This window comes from Staurois parvus, unplaced genomic scaffold (genome assembly GCF_062004578.1).
Source record: "Staurois parvus isolate SC_StPar_1 unplaced genomic scaffold, SC_StPar_1.0 ptg000973l, whole genome shotgun sequence".
Taxonomy (NCBI): domain Eukaryota; kingdom Metazoa; phylum Chordata; class Amphibia; order Anura; family Ranidae; genus Staurois; species Staurois parvus.
Window position 1 is genome coordinate 1,133,631 of NW_028318769.1, and position 13,753 is coordinate 1,147,383.

Sequence of the window (13,753 nt, forward strand, 5' to 3'; positions counted from 1 at the left end):
ATTTATGAAGAAATTTTTTTTAAATTTTATAACAGAGCAGTGTGCCCAAGCTGACAGGGAGGAGGACTGTTAGTAAACAAAACTGTCCTCCTCCCCATCAGAGATCCTCGTAAATCACTGATTCAGTCGAGTAATTACCTGCCAGGACCCGGTGATTGACAGCCGCGGCCACAAATGGTGGCGCGGGTAGGGTGCGCAACCTACTCAGAAATGCAAAAATGCGTATATATACGTGATTTCGTGCACCCGTACCACCCTATAGCAGTATTTCTGCTATAGGGTGGATGGGAAGCAGTTAATTTGCAAAAATAAGTGCTGTAAGATGCCACCAGTACCAATATTAACCACTTGCCTACCAGGCACTTATACCCCCTTCCTTACCAGGCCAATTTTCAGCTTTCAGCGCTGCCGCACTTTGATTGACAATTGCGCGGTCATGCAACATTGTACCCATATGAAATTTTGATCATTTTTTTCTCACAAATAGAGCTTTCTTTTGGTGGTATTTAATTGCCACTGGGCGCTTTACTTTTTGCGCTATAAATAAAAAATTGCAAAAAATTTAAAAAAAAAATAAATTTTTCTTTGTTTCTATTATAAAATTTTTCAAACAGGTATTTTTTCTCCTTCACTGATGTGCGTTGATGAGGCAGCACTGATGGGCACTGATAGGCGGCACTGATGGGCACTGATAGGCAGCACTAAAGGGCACTGATAGGCAATACTAATGAGGTGGCACTGATAGACAGCACTAATGAGGTGTCACGGATAGGCGGCACTGATAGGCAGCACTAATGAGGTGTCACGGATAGGCGGCAATAATATGCAGCACTGATAGGCGGCACTGATAGGTGACACTGATGATGGGTACTGATAGACGGCACTGACTGGCATCACTGCTGGGCACTGACTGGCGGCACTGACTGGCACAACCCCTGGGCACTGACTGGTGGCACTGACTGGCAGCACTGCTGGGCTGCACTGGTGGGTGGCACTGGTGGGCAGCACTGGTGGGTGGGCACAGGTGGGTGGCACTGGTGGGCACAGGTGGGTGGGCACAGGTAGGTGGCACTTCTGGGCACAGGTGTGTGACACTGCAGAGTGGCACAGGTGGGTGCACAGCTGGGCACAGGTGGGTGCACTGCTGGGCACAGGTGGGCGGAGCTAGTAGGCACACTGCTGGGCACAGGTGGGCGGAACTTGCGGGTGGCACTGCTGGGCACCGATCATCAGGGCACTGATCATCAGTGCCCTGATGATCGGTGCCGATCCCCGCTGTGACAACTGCATTTCCCTGTGATCAGCGTGTCATTGGACACCGCTGATCACGTGGTAAAAGGCCGCTGGGATCGGCCTTTTACCACATCACGTGATCAGCTGTGTCCGTAGGACACAGCGATCACGGAGATCGCCGAGTGCGCGCCCCCCTGGGCGCGCAGGAGAGCGCGTTCTGGGGGGACGTCATATGACGTCCACCCAGAACTGGCCGGCCGCAGTGAAGCCATCATTCGGCTATCTGCGGTCGGCAACTAGTTAATGACAAAATCCGTGTCCCGGACGGACTGTATCTGTGGCTGGCAGTGGCAGGGTGATAGTTGCAGTGAGTGGAGGATGATGGATTCACACTCTGACAGATCCCAGGCTGGAATTCCCCAGGCAATGGGGGGAGGTAAAATTGTGACAGCAGGCAGCTGAACTGAGCGATCCCACACAGTGACAGATCCAACACAGCACACCACGACCAACACTGACACAGATCAGCAGGCACTAGAAGAGTAGGCTGTGGGATCGTGATGATGTCATCACTCACTGCCACATTGCACATGTGATGGATGTCCGGCCGGCCTGGTCACACACAGACACGATCACACAGTGATCAGCAGCCACCAGCAGGCTTGCAGTAAGGGACTGAGTCTAAGAGGAACACTGGGAGGAGCTGCAACTCAGACACCCAGCATCATGTCCTTTCTTCCTCCCCTCTACCACCCCTCCTCTCAGCTGGAGGATCATTCATGATACGGTGGCATCCCACACAGAGAGAGGACTGGCCTGTGGTGTGCCCAGGTGCCCCTAGGTGGCAGTGCGCCCTAGGTGGCTGCCTAGTTTGCCTAGTGGAAGCACTGGCCCTACAGTAATCGTGCACCATTTAGGAGATAATTACTATAGTAGCAGCCGGTGACATCCATTTAGAGAGTTTTGCGCGGCCATGACACCATCACATATGTGCGCAGGATGACGTCATCGCAGCTTGGCCAGTCAAACAGCCAAAGTCAGCAAACCTGGTGAAGATGGAAACCTTGTCAGTGGTGACAGCATGCCGCTGGGGGGCTTTGTTCTAAGGTAAGTATACTAGGGTTGTTGGTTTGAATCCCAACCATGGCGCCACCTGCCTGGAGTTTGCATGTTCTCCCTGTGCGGGTTTCCTCTGGGTACTCCAGTTTCCTCCCACACTCCAAACACATGCTGGTAGGTAATTGGCTCTTGTCTAAATCGTCCCTAGTATGTGTATGTAGAGAGGCAGACTGACCATTTAGAAACTCGGGCACTGCCCAAGGGCCCGGGGTCAGTAGGGGGCCCCATGAGATGCCCCTGGTACCTTTTTCATAGGCTTTTTTGAGTTTGGCCAAGGACACAGGGGCCCCATGATCCCCTATTGCCCGGGGGCCCCATGAGTTGTCAGTCAGCCCCTGTGTATGTATGAATGTGAGTTATGGACCTTAGATTGTACACCCCTTGAGGGTTAGGGACTGATGTGAATGTACAATATATATGTAAAGCTCTGCATAAATCGGCTGCAAACACATACCAAGACCAATTTAGACAGGAGCCAATTAACCTACCAGCATGGCTTTGGAATGTGGGAGGAAACCCACACAGGCACAGGGAGAACATGCCAACTCCAGGCAGGTGATGCTGTGGTTGGGATTTGAACCAACGACCCTAGTACTGCCAGGCAGAAGTGCTAACCATTCAACCACTGTGCTGCCTCTGTACTTGTAATCCCTTTCAAGATCTCCATTATCTGGTCTTTCTTTCTCCTGAGCTCCACACAGAATGACTCACACATGGCTGACTCCATCCCCATCAATGAAAAATCCATCTCCAGACTGACAGGCTTTCCAATTAGCTAATGAAGGCATTAGGGTGGCCATGGCCAGACTGATCTTCACATGGTGTACAACCTCTAACAATGAGCTTCTATTCTTTCTGGTCTTTTCAATATACCATTGAGTCTGGGATCACACTGATGCATTGGGGGACATCGCACGTGAGTCACACAGGGACCACACCACATTCCTGTACAAATCACATGCCATTTCTGTGCGACGCGATTGGAGCCATACATTTTGTATTTCAATGGTTTTTATTAATTAATAACAACTAATACAGGAGCAACAAATCACGCCCATACAGGGGCTATCAATTGCACATAAAAGGGAGCCATACATTTTGTACGGCTCAGATCGCACCAAAAAAGTGCAGGACCCTTTTTTCATCCGCAGCAGAATCCGATCGCATAGGTGTTCACACTGAGTCCCCTGCCTAGGGATTCCCCCAGAACAGCTGGATGAGGAGTATCTAGGGTCCGGGGTGGTACACCAAGAGATGCTGGCTAGCTCTCCAAGAAGAAGGATCTGTTCTTTTGCTGTTAAAGGGACTTGTAGATAGTTCAGGAGGATTGTCTTCCATTGCCATCACCCTTGGGCCTCCTATACACCCCTTACCCCATCCAAGTTTAAATTCCCCTAATTGGATCAAGAAAACAAGCTCAAGGGTTGGTTACTGTCTCCTGGATGCAAGTCTGATTGGAAAATGCGTGTTGCCTGGCTGTGCAGGACTATAGGGGGGACCCAGGGCTCGGTGACTCCTACAGGGGTAGTGCTACACAAGCTTTGATAACAAGTCCTCGTTCACACTAGTGCAGTTTTAAAATCAATAAGTGACCCCCGAACTCCTCTCTTGATTTCCCGCAGTCAGAGCTGCGCACCCCGTTTGTTTAAAAAAAATATATATATTTTTAACAGCAACTGCCACTTTTTTTGTGGGCAACTCCCACTTTTATTGGACTCCCTACTTCCCGGAATCAGTAGCTCTTCTCCTGTCAGGGGCCACACCTGCAAAGTGTAAACACACAGGTGATGCGAATATTTCACTGCCATTGTGCCCTAGAGGCTCAGCCGGGGCGCACAGTTCAGCGGTCATGGCCCTATGCATTATGTGTGGATACATATTCATTGCAGGAACTGGTTTGGCAGGGTGCGCGGCTGTACCTACAGAACGTATGTATAGATGCGTGTGAACACGTGTAGGTTTCAGGAAGGGAAGACGCCCAGGAACGAGACAACAATCTACCTGGTTTCCCCGCCTTAAATGTTTAACCCTTCGTTCCCTGCTTCTGTCTGCATTGCACGCCTCGCATCCTCTGCAGCTGCTGTGTTCATCCTCCCCGCATCCGGAACCCGACTTCTCCTGCCTGTCATCCTCTTCTCTATCTGGTGCCCCTTCTATGAATGTTGCCTTGAACTTCTGCCTGTCAAGGGGGGACCAGGGAGTCGCCTCCAAAACGACGTGGTACTGTCTTCCCGGCAAGGTGAGTCACCTGACACCTCTGCGCTGCCTTTGCTAGCTGGTGGCTCTGCAATTGTTGGGGAAGTCCAAGGGGAACCCATGGATGGAAAGCTCTAGGTGGCAAAGGGTTACTTCTGTGGAAGGCGCTACTGACCATTGGACATGACCATTGGCACACTGCCATGAGAAGTCAACGGATGCCCTGGGTGAGTCTGGGTTCCTTTATATGTGGTGGTCCCTTTAAGGACAATGACTTTGCTTTTAATTTAGATGTTGGTACTCTCATGGATCAGAGTAATGACATGCTGCTTCCGCATATGTTTGCAATGGATGAGTAATCCCACATGGAAGAAAAATATTTGAAAAATATTCATCCCAAATATATTGCCATATATTTGAAATGCTACAATTTTGGCTGTATTCAATATATTTCAATAAATATATATATATATATATATATATATATATATATATATATATACTGCATGTTGAAATGCGTTTTTATTACAAATTAGATGAAAAATATTTTTAAAATACATTTCAAATATACTGTATGTCTTTAAAAATGCAAATCTACATTTTTGGAATGCATATACATATATATAATATATATATATAACATGTTTGAAATATATTTTAAAAATATTCTTCCCAAATATATTGACATTTATTTGAAATGCTACAATTTTGGCCGTATTCAATGTATTTCAAAATATATTTCAATAAATATATACTGCATGTGTTTTTATTACTAAATATATCAAAAATATTTTTAAAAATACATTTCAAATATACTGTATGTCTTTAAAAATACAAATCTACCTTTTTGGAATGCATTTCCAAATATATGTAAACATATATATTATGTTTGAAATATATTTTAAAAATATTCTTCCCAAATATATTGACATTTATTTGAAATGCTACAATTTTGGCCATATTCAATGTATTTCAAAATATATTTATTTATATATATATATATATATATATATATATATATATATATATACTGCATGTGTTTTTATTACAAAATATATCAAAAATATTTTAAAAAATACATTTAAAAAAAAAAAAAATATATATATATATATATATATATATATATATATATATATATATATATATATATATAGTGCTACAATTTTGGCCGTATTCAATATATTTCAATAAATATATATATATATATATATATATATATATATATATACACACACACTGCATGTTGAAATGCGTTTTTATTGCAAAATATATCAAATATTTTTAAAAATACATTTCAAATATACTGTATGTCTTTAAAAATACAAATCTACATTTCTGGAATGCATTTACAAATATATGTAAACATATATGTTAAAAATAATTTTGTTATATAAAAAAGTCATTTTAACATATATTTTTACAAAAATTTTAAATGTGTTCCAAAAAATGTAGATTTGTATTTTTAAAGACATACAGTATATTTGAAATGTATTTTTAAAAATATTTTTCATATATTTTGTAATAAAAACGCATTTCAACTGCAGAGTGTGTGTAATATATATATAAATATATATATATAAATATATATATATATATATATATATATATATATATATATATATATATAATTTATTTTTTTTTAAATATATTGAATATGGCCAAAATTGTAGCATTTCAAATATATGGCAATATATTTGGGAAGACTATTTTTAAAATCTATTTCAAATATATATTTCTTCCATATGGGATGACATGCTGCTTCCACATATGTTTGTAGATGAATGCCTGGTGGTCTCTACTAACTCTCGGTTATTCTGTTGACTACTTGGCCAATTCTGACATTTCTGTCATACATGTAAAAATCTGCATTTATTTTGCTAGAAAATTACCTAGAACCCACAAACATATACAGACGTACTTCGGTTTATGAATTTAATGCGTTCTCTGGGACATTTTGTATTGCGAAAAATTCACGGTTTCCCACAGGAATGCATTGAAAACCAATTAATCCTTCCCGGAGGTCAGAAAAAAGTAAACAAAAAGTCTTTTATCTGTTAAAAACTTTTATCTGTTATAAAGTGCACTTTAAAGGCATAAATACTGTACAGGGAGATGATTAAAAATTTCCAGAATAGCTCCAAAACTCGATGCAAAAACTGCTCCAACACCTCCACCCTCGACGCCACGTGCTACCCACAGACTCCAGCATGCACGGGGCCGGCGCTATAAACCTCCCAGGCGCAATTCATTCTGGGGAAACTTGCTTCATTTTGCAAAAAAAATTTGTAAACCGAGGCATTATTTTCAATGGATTTTCATTCGTAAACCGAAAATTAGGTTAACTGAGGCATTTGTAAACTGAGGTACGCCTGTACTTTTCAAGCGGAGGTCCTAAAGAATAAAACGCTGGGTGTTTGGAATTTTTTATTGGCACGTGATATTTCTGCAGCAGTTTTTCAAAAGAAAATTTTTGGGGAAAAAAATACACTTACTGAATGTTAGTGAACACAAACACAATATAATTCCCAATTGTTTGGTAAAATATAAAAGATGATGTTATGCCGAGTAAATAGATACGAAACATGTCACGCTTTTATAGATGCGCACGCCTGTGGAACAACAAATTGTGGTATATTAAATTTTCCATAGGTGACGCTTTAACAACCTTTTAGGCTCCATTAACATCTGAGCGTTTTTGTAGCTCAAAGCTCTAGAACGCTTAAGGAGAAAAAATCAAATATTCTCAATGGAGATGGTTCACATCTCCACTCCAAGTCGCCTGAAGCTCAAACAAGTTCTAGAGCTTTTTTGTAGCTCGAATTGGGCAGATCCGCGCGTTTGTGACGTGTTTTTATTCCCATAGAAATGCGCGATTGGCGTGTTTTACCAAGCTTTTGCACAGTTTTCTGCTCAAATTAAAAATTAGTATTACTGTATGAATAAATAAATGTAAAATAAATAATGATAAATAATAATAAATAAATAACCTCTAACGTTAACCCCCTAACCCTATAAAAAAATATAACAAATTATTATTAATAATAATACTACAATAATAAATATCCACATCTGAACAAAAAATAAAAAAAAATAATTATAATAATTATTTTGTATTCTTATTAATATTATACTTATTTTAAGCATCAGGGGTTAAGGTTAGGGGGTAATATTTATCATTACATAGTATTTATTTATGATTATTTTTAATTGTGTATTTATTTTACATTTATTTGTTCATTATTATTAATATTAATACCCTAAACCTACCAAATAATAATAAATAAACAACAATAAGATGATAATATATTAACCCAACCAAAACCCTAACCCCTAATCTTAACCCTAACTTAACCAATTCAATACCGGGCAATTTTCCCCCTTCCTGCCCAGGCCATTTTTCAGGTTTCAGCGCTCTCACACTTTGAATGACAATTGCGCGGTCATACAACATTGTACCCAAACTAAAATTTTATAATTTTCTTCACACAACTAGAGCTTTCTTTTGGTGGTATTTAATCACCGCTGGGGTTTTTATTTTTTGCTAAATTAACAAAAAGACCAAAAATTTGGAGAAAAAAAAAAACGTTTTTCTTTGTTTCTGTTATGAAAGTTTGCAAATAAATAATTGTTCTTCATAAATTTAGGCCGAGATGTATTCTGCTACATATCTTTCGTGAAAATAACCCAAATTAGGATGTATTATTTAGTTTGTAGGAAAGTTATAGAGTTCACAAACTATGGGATAGATCTGAATATTGATCAATCCTGAAGTACTAACGGCCAATCTAATTTCTTGAGGTCCAAGAATGTCAGAACAGTACAGATATCCCCCAAATGACCCCTTTTTGTAAAGTAGACAGTCCGACGTACTTCTTAAGAGGCATGGCGAGTTTTTTGAAGTTGTATTTTTTTTGTCATTTTTCGGAAAATTAACAAATTTAAAAAATTTGTTTCACTATTATTTTTTTACATATTGTCACCAGTGCAGTACAGCGTCATCATATAACTGGCATGGCGGTGATCAGGGACACTGACTGGTGACAGTATGAAAAAAAAAAATTATATATACTATTTTTATTTTTTTATTTTTTTTTATATTTTTTTTTTCATTTTTCACTATGACCACAGTAGTACAATGTTAGCATAGTAACATTGTACTACTTTGGGGAAGTGATCTGTATTTTTTTTTTTACACAATTTGCTTATAGCAAAGAATTACTTTGCTATAAGCAAGCATTTACCTGAATGACATCGATTCATTCAGGGGTTTTTGTTTTTTTTTTTATTTGCTTAGCTGTGATTTGGCCACAGCTAATCACATGACATGTGCATGTGATTAGCTGTGACCATTCACAGCTAGTCAGTAGTATACAATGGATGGCATGAATGAAGCCATCCATTGTATACAACTGTCATGTGACCTACTGTGATTGGTCACAGCAGGTCACATGGTACCGGCAACGGGGCCGATACTCAGATCTGTCACCGGCGTGTCTGAGGTACACGGCTGGTGACAGATCGCGCCGCTGCGCCGCTCTGCAGGAGCGCAATCTGCGCTTGTGCGCGAGGACGCCGTATGGCGTCCACCCGGAACGCTGATGACATTTGCCGCCCGCCATTCGGCAAATGGTTAAACTAACCTTAAATCTAACCCCTTACCCTAACAAAAAACAAAATCATAATAAATGAATAATAATAAAAGAAATAGAAGCTGGTGGAAAAGCTAAAAAGCAGAAAAACCTAGCAACAAATGATGCAACAGATTATATTTTTCTCTATTGGCTAATTTTAAAAAAAGCTCAAAAACGGCTAAAAAGCACATAAAAATCATGGTTACAAATGCGCAAAAATGCCACGCTCAGATGTGAATGGAGCCTTAAAGGTTACCAGTTTAGAGTTGCACAGGAGGCCTGGTGCTAGAATTATTGCTCTCTCCTTGACATTCGCATTTGCGTAATGAGCACGGAGGGACATGGCTCTTGAGAATTTTTTATTTTAACATTTTATTTACATTTTTTTTACACTGTACCTTTTTATTTATTTATTTTTTTATCGGCTTTATTGCTATCACAAAAGAAGAACTTATGTGTGCAAAAAAAAAACCATGCAGCAAACACGGCAGAACACACAAAGCTCAAAGAGGTACATGGGCTCCTCTGCCGTGTGTACAGCAGCACGTTAAAGAGAATGGTCTGCTCTATGTGTGACGCACAACAATGCCCAAGGAAACGTACACATGTGCGATGCCGGGCGACATAATGTGAATGAAGACTTTGGGATGATACTGGAGAAAATCCAGATAAACTCTTATACAGGGGCGGACTGACAACTCATGGGGCCCCCGGGCAATAGGGGATCATGGGGCCCCTGTGTCCTTGCCCAAACTCAAAAAAAGCCTATGAAAAAGGTACCAGGGGCATCTCATGGGGCCCCCTACTGACCCCGGGCCCTCGGGCAGTGCCCGAGTTTCCAAATGGTCAGTCCGCCCCTGCTCTTATATATGTTACATTTCTCCATTTATATACTGCAATCTCTTTTCCACTGTGGATTTGGCTTCATCCAGGTCTCGTTTTACCAGCAACTAAGATGTAACAAGTAGAATCTTTTTGTGTATACATATACACACACACTATATTGCCAAAGGTATTGGTCGCCCGGCCTTTACACGCACATGAACTTTAATGGCATCCCAGTCTTAGTCCGTGGGGTTCAATATTGAGTTGGCCCCGCCCTTTGCAGCTATAACAGCTTCAGCCCTTCTGGGAAGGCCGTCCACAAGGTTTAGGAGGGTGTCTATGGGAAGGTTGGACCATTCTTCCAGAAGCACATTTGTGAGGTCAGGCACTGATGTTGGATGTGAAGGCCTGGCTCACAGTCTCCGCTCTCATTCATCCCAAAGGTGTTCTATGGGGTTGAGGTCAGGACTCTGTGCAGGCCAGTCAACTTCCTCCACCCCAAACTGGCTCATCCATGTCTTTATGGACCTTGCTTTGTGCACTGGTGTGCAGTCATGTTGGAACAGGTAGGGGCCATCCCCAAACTCTTCCCACAAAGTTGGGAGCAGGAAATTGTCCAAAATGTCTTGGTATGCTGACGCCTTAAGAGTTCCCTTCACTGGAACTAGGGGGCCAAGCCCAACCCCTGAAAAACATCCCCACACCATAATCCCCCCTCCACCAAACTTTACACTTGGCACAATGCAGTCAGGCAAGTACCGTTCTCCTGGCAACTGCCAAACCCAGACATGTCCATCAGATTGCCAGACAGAGAAGTGTGATTGGTCACTCCAGAGAACACGTCTCCACTGCTGTAGAGTCCAGTGGTGGCGTGCTTTACACCACAACATCTGATGCTTTGCATTGCACTTGGTGATGTAAGGCTTGGATGCAGCTGCTCGGCCATGGAAACCCATTCCGTGAAGCTCTCTACACACTGTTGTTGGGCTAATCTGAAGGCCTGACTCTGCAGACAGTTGGTGACTTCTGGGCACTGTGTGCTTCAGCATGCTCTAGTAAGTGCATTTTATTCCTTGTGTCCTAATAAATCTTTCCATCCTATTACACATAGAAGTACTTCCTCTCTTCCCTTGTCGCTGTTTAGAGCCTGGATTCTCTCTCCTGGGGTGCTGCTGCAAATGTTTGATGGTTATCCATTTCTCCCCATCACCACATGGATGTTTTCAGCTTACATACGACTGTTTGGATTCCTATGGGCTTTCTTACCAGAACTCCCTACATATCCTACTTATTGCTAACATGTATGGGGAGCAGGGCTTTTTTCTCAATAAATAGATGCAGGAACTCCCTCCTTCTGAGTCACTTCTGCGCCCTACCCACCTCTGAGCACCGTCCCTGGGTTCCATACCCTACCCACTTCCGAGCACCGTCCCTGGGTTCCGCACCCTACCCACCTTCCAGTACCTCTCCTTTTAGAGAATACAGAGCCAAGTATCATTGTGTGGTGTAATTTGTTAATACTAACAAGAAAAGCAGTAAACTAGACCCCCCTGGAACAATAGAGTCCCTCAGCAACAATGAACTCCTGGAATTAAATACCACCCCAGCAACAATAGACCCCGCAGCAGCATCAACAGACCTCCCACCAGCCAGCATCAATACACTCTCCAGCAGCCAGCAACAATACACTCTCCAGCAGCCAGCAACAATTCACTCTCCAGCAGCCAGCATCAATACACTCTCCAGCAGCCAGCATCAATACACTCTCCAGCAGCCAGCATCAATACACTCTCCAGCAGCCAGCATCAATACACTCTCCAGCAGCCAGCATCAATACACTCTCCAGCAGCCAGCATCAATACACTCTCCAGCAGCCAGCATCAATACACTCTCCAGCAGCCAGCATCAATACACTCTCCAGCAGCCAGCATCAATTCACTCTCCAGCAGCCAGCAACAATTCACTCTCCAGCAGCCAGCAATAATCAATACACTCTCCAGCAGCCAGCAATAATCAATACACTCTCCAGCAGCCAGCAATAATCAATACACTCTCCAGCAGCCAGCAATAATCAATACACTCTCCAGCAGCCAGCAATAATCAATACACTCTCCAGCAGCCAGCAATAATCAATACACTCTCCAGCAACCAGCAATAATCAATACACTCTCCAGCAACCAGCAACAATACACTCTCCAGCAGCCAGCAATAATCAATGCACTCTCCAGCAGCCAGCATCAATACACTTGAGCAGCCAGCAACAATACATTCTCTATCAGCCAGCAACAATAGGCTCCCTCCCTCAACAGTAGGTCCCTTCCAGCAAAAACTCACCCCCAGCAACAATATATCCCCCACCAGCAACAATAGACTGCCATGCAAAAATAGACCCCTCCAGTGACAATAGATCCCCCAGCAGTTAGCATCAATAGACCCTCCAGCACCCCCCAGCAGCCCTTGTTATGACATACATTCAGTGCTGGAGGTGCCAGAACTGCGTTCCCCCGCCTGAAAAAAGCCCTGACTGGTACTCATAAGAGGGTATTTGTAAATAAGTTCTTCATCCTATGAAACTGCTAAATGCTAATAAACTAATTTCTCCCAGAGTCAAATGTTATTCATTCATACAGAATAGAGGGAATCAGGCGCATACAGCATTATGGGCACTAGACGGTGCAGATGGTCATAGGCAATCAATAGTTATTTCCTATGATCGTCTGCTCCATCTTGTGGCCATACTGATGTATTTTCCTGATTCATCCTATTCTGTGTGAATGAATAACATCCACCCTGGAGAGAAATCAAGACTAACAACATTCAGATTTAGCAATAGTGGTGTGACCCTCCTGCGCTCCAAATAATGTGTTTAAACAATTAACAAATAAAATAAATGAACCCCAAACAGCTGCTAGCATTAAATCATATACCAGTGATCAAGTGAATATAAACCATATAAATGCTGCGCTACATTCAAAAATAAAAGTGAATGTGGAATCCAATGACATAAATCAATATAGTGACAATAAAAAACCATATAAATGCTGCGCTATATTCAAACTAATTAAAGTGAATGTGGAATTAAATAACTTAAATAAAACAATAGCAATAATAATAAATATAATAAAAAATTGTGCTTAGTGATAACACAAAAATAATGGCAAAACACAAACTAAAATCAATACGCATGTGCATAAAAATGCACATACATATATTACACGTGCAAAATGTGAAGTGAGGTCAATCTAAATAATACACACAAAACTCAAAATCCAATAATGGAATATTAAGGTGAAAAAAGTCCAATAATGGAATATTAAAGGTGAAGAAATTTTGGTTTTGGTAAACTGTGTTTCCAATATGCTGTAAGGTGACCACAGGTGAAACAAAACGTGCAGGTATCTGGGTGGACTGGCTGCTACGTGAGTGCTTTTTTATTATACATGTGATGTTCCTATGGTATAATAAACTTACTACACTATGGGAGGATCCATTTGTTTTATTCTGGGAAAGTGATATTTCATCTACACTTGGAGAAGAGCTGAGTGGGAATATTGTATCCTGAGAAGTGGTTTTGGAGTGCTGTGGTGCCTGGAGGATCTGTGAGAGAGATCCATACTGCTCTGTGACCCGCAAGGGTCGAAGTGATGAGGTGAGAGGCTAATCCAGAAGGTGGTTGGATTCACAAGTTATCTACACCCAGATACCTGCACGTTTTGTTTCACCTGTGGTCACCTTACAGCATATTGGAA

The 13,753-nt window shown here is 41.8% G+C and overlaps 1 protein-coding gene across 4 annotated transcripts in view; it reads left to right on the top strand.

The window, feature by feature from the left end:
* Positions 1 to 13,753, top strand: part of RGL2 (ral guanine nucleotide dissociation stimulator like 2) — a 122,865-nt gene that overhangs the window by 27,475 nt on the left and 81,637 nt on the right. Inside the window, exon 1 of one of the 4 annotated variants that reach the window (XM_089657188.1) lies at positions 4,631 to 4,775. The exons of the other annotated variants lie outside the window; for them this stretch is intronic. Coding sequence (XP_089513314.1) covers positions 4,752 to 4,775 — 24 coding nt within the window. The 5' untranslated portion in view covers positions 4,631 to 4,751. Of the gene's footprint in view, positions 1 to 4,630; positions 4,776 to 13,753 lie in introns of those variants that run through there. 4 annotated transcript variants of the gene reach the window in all.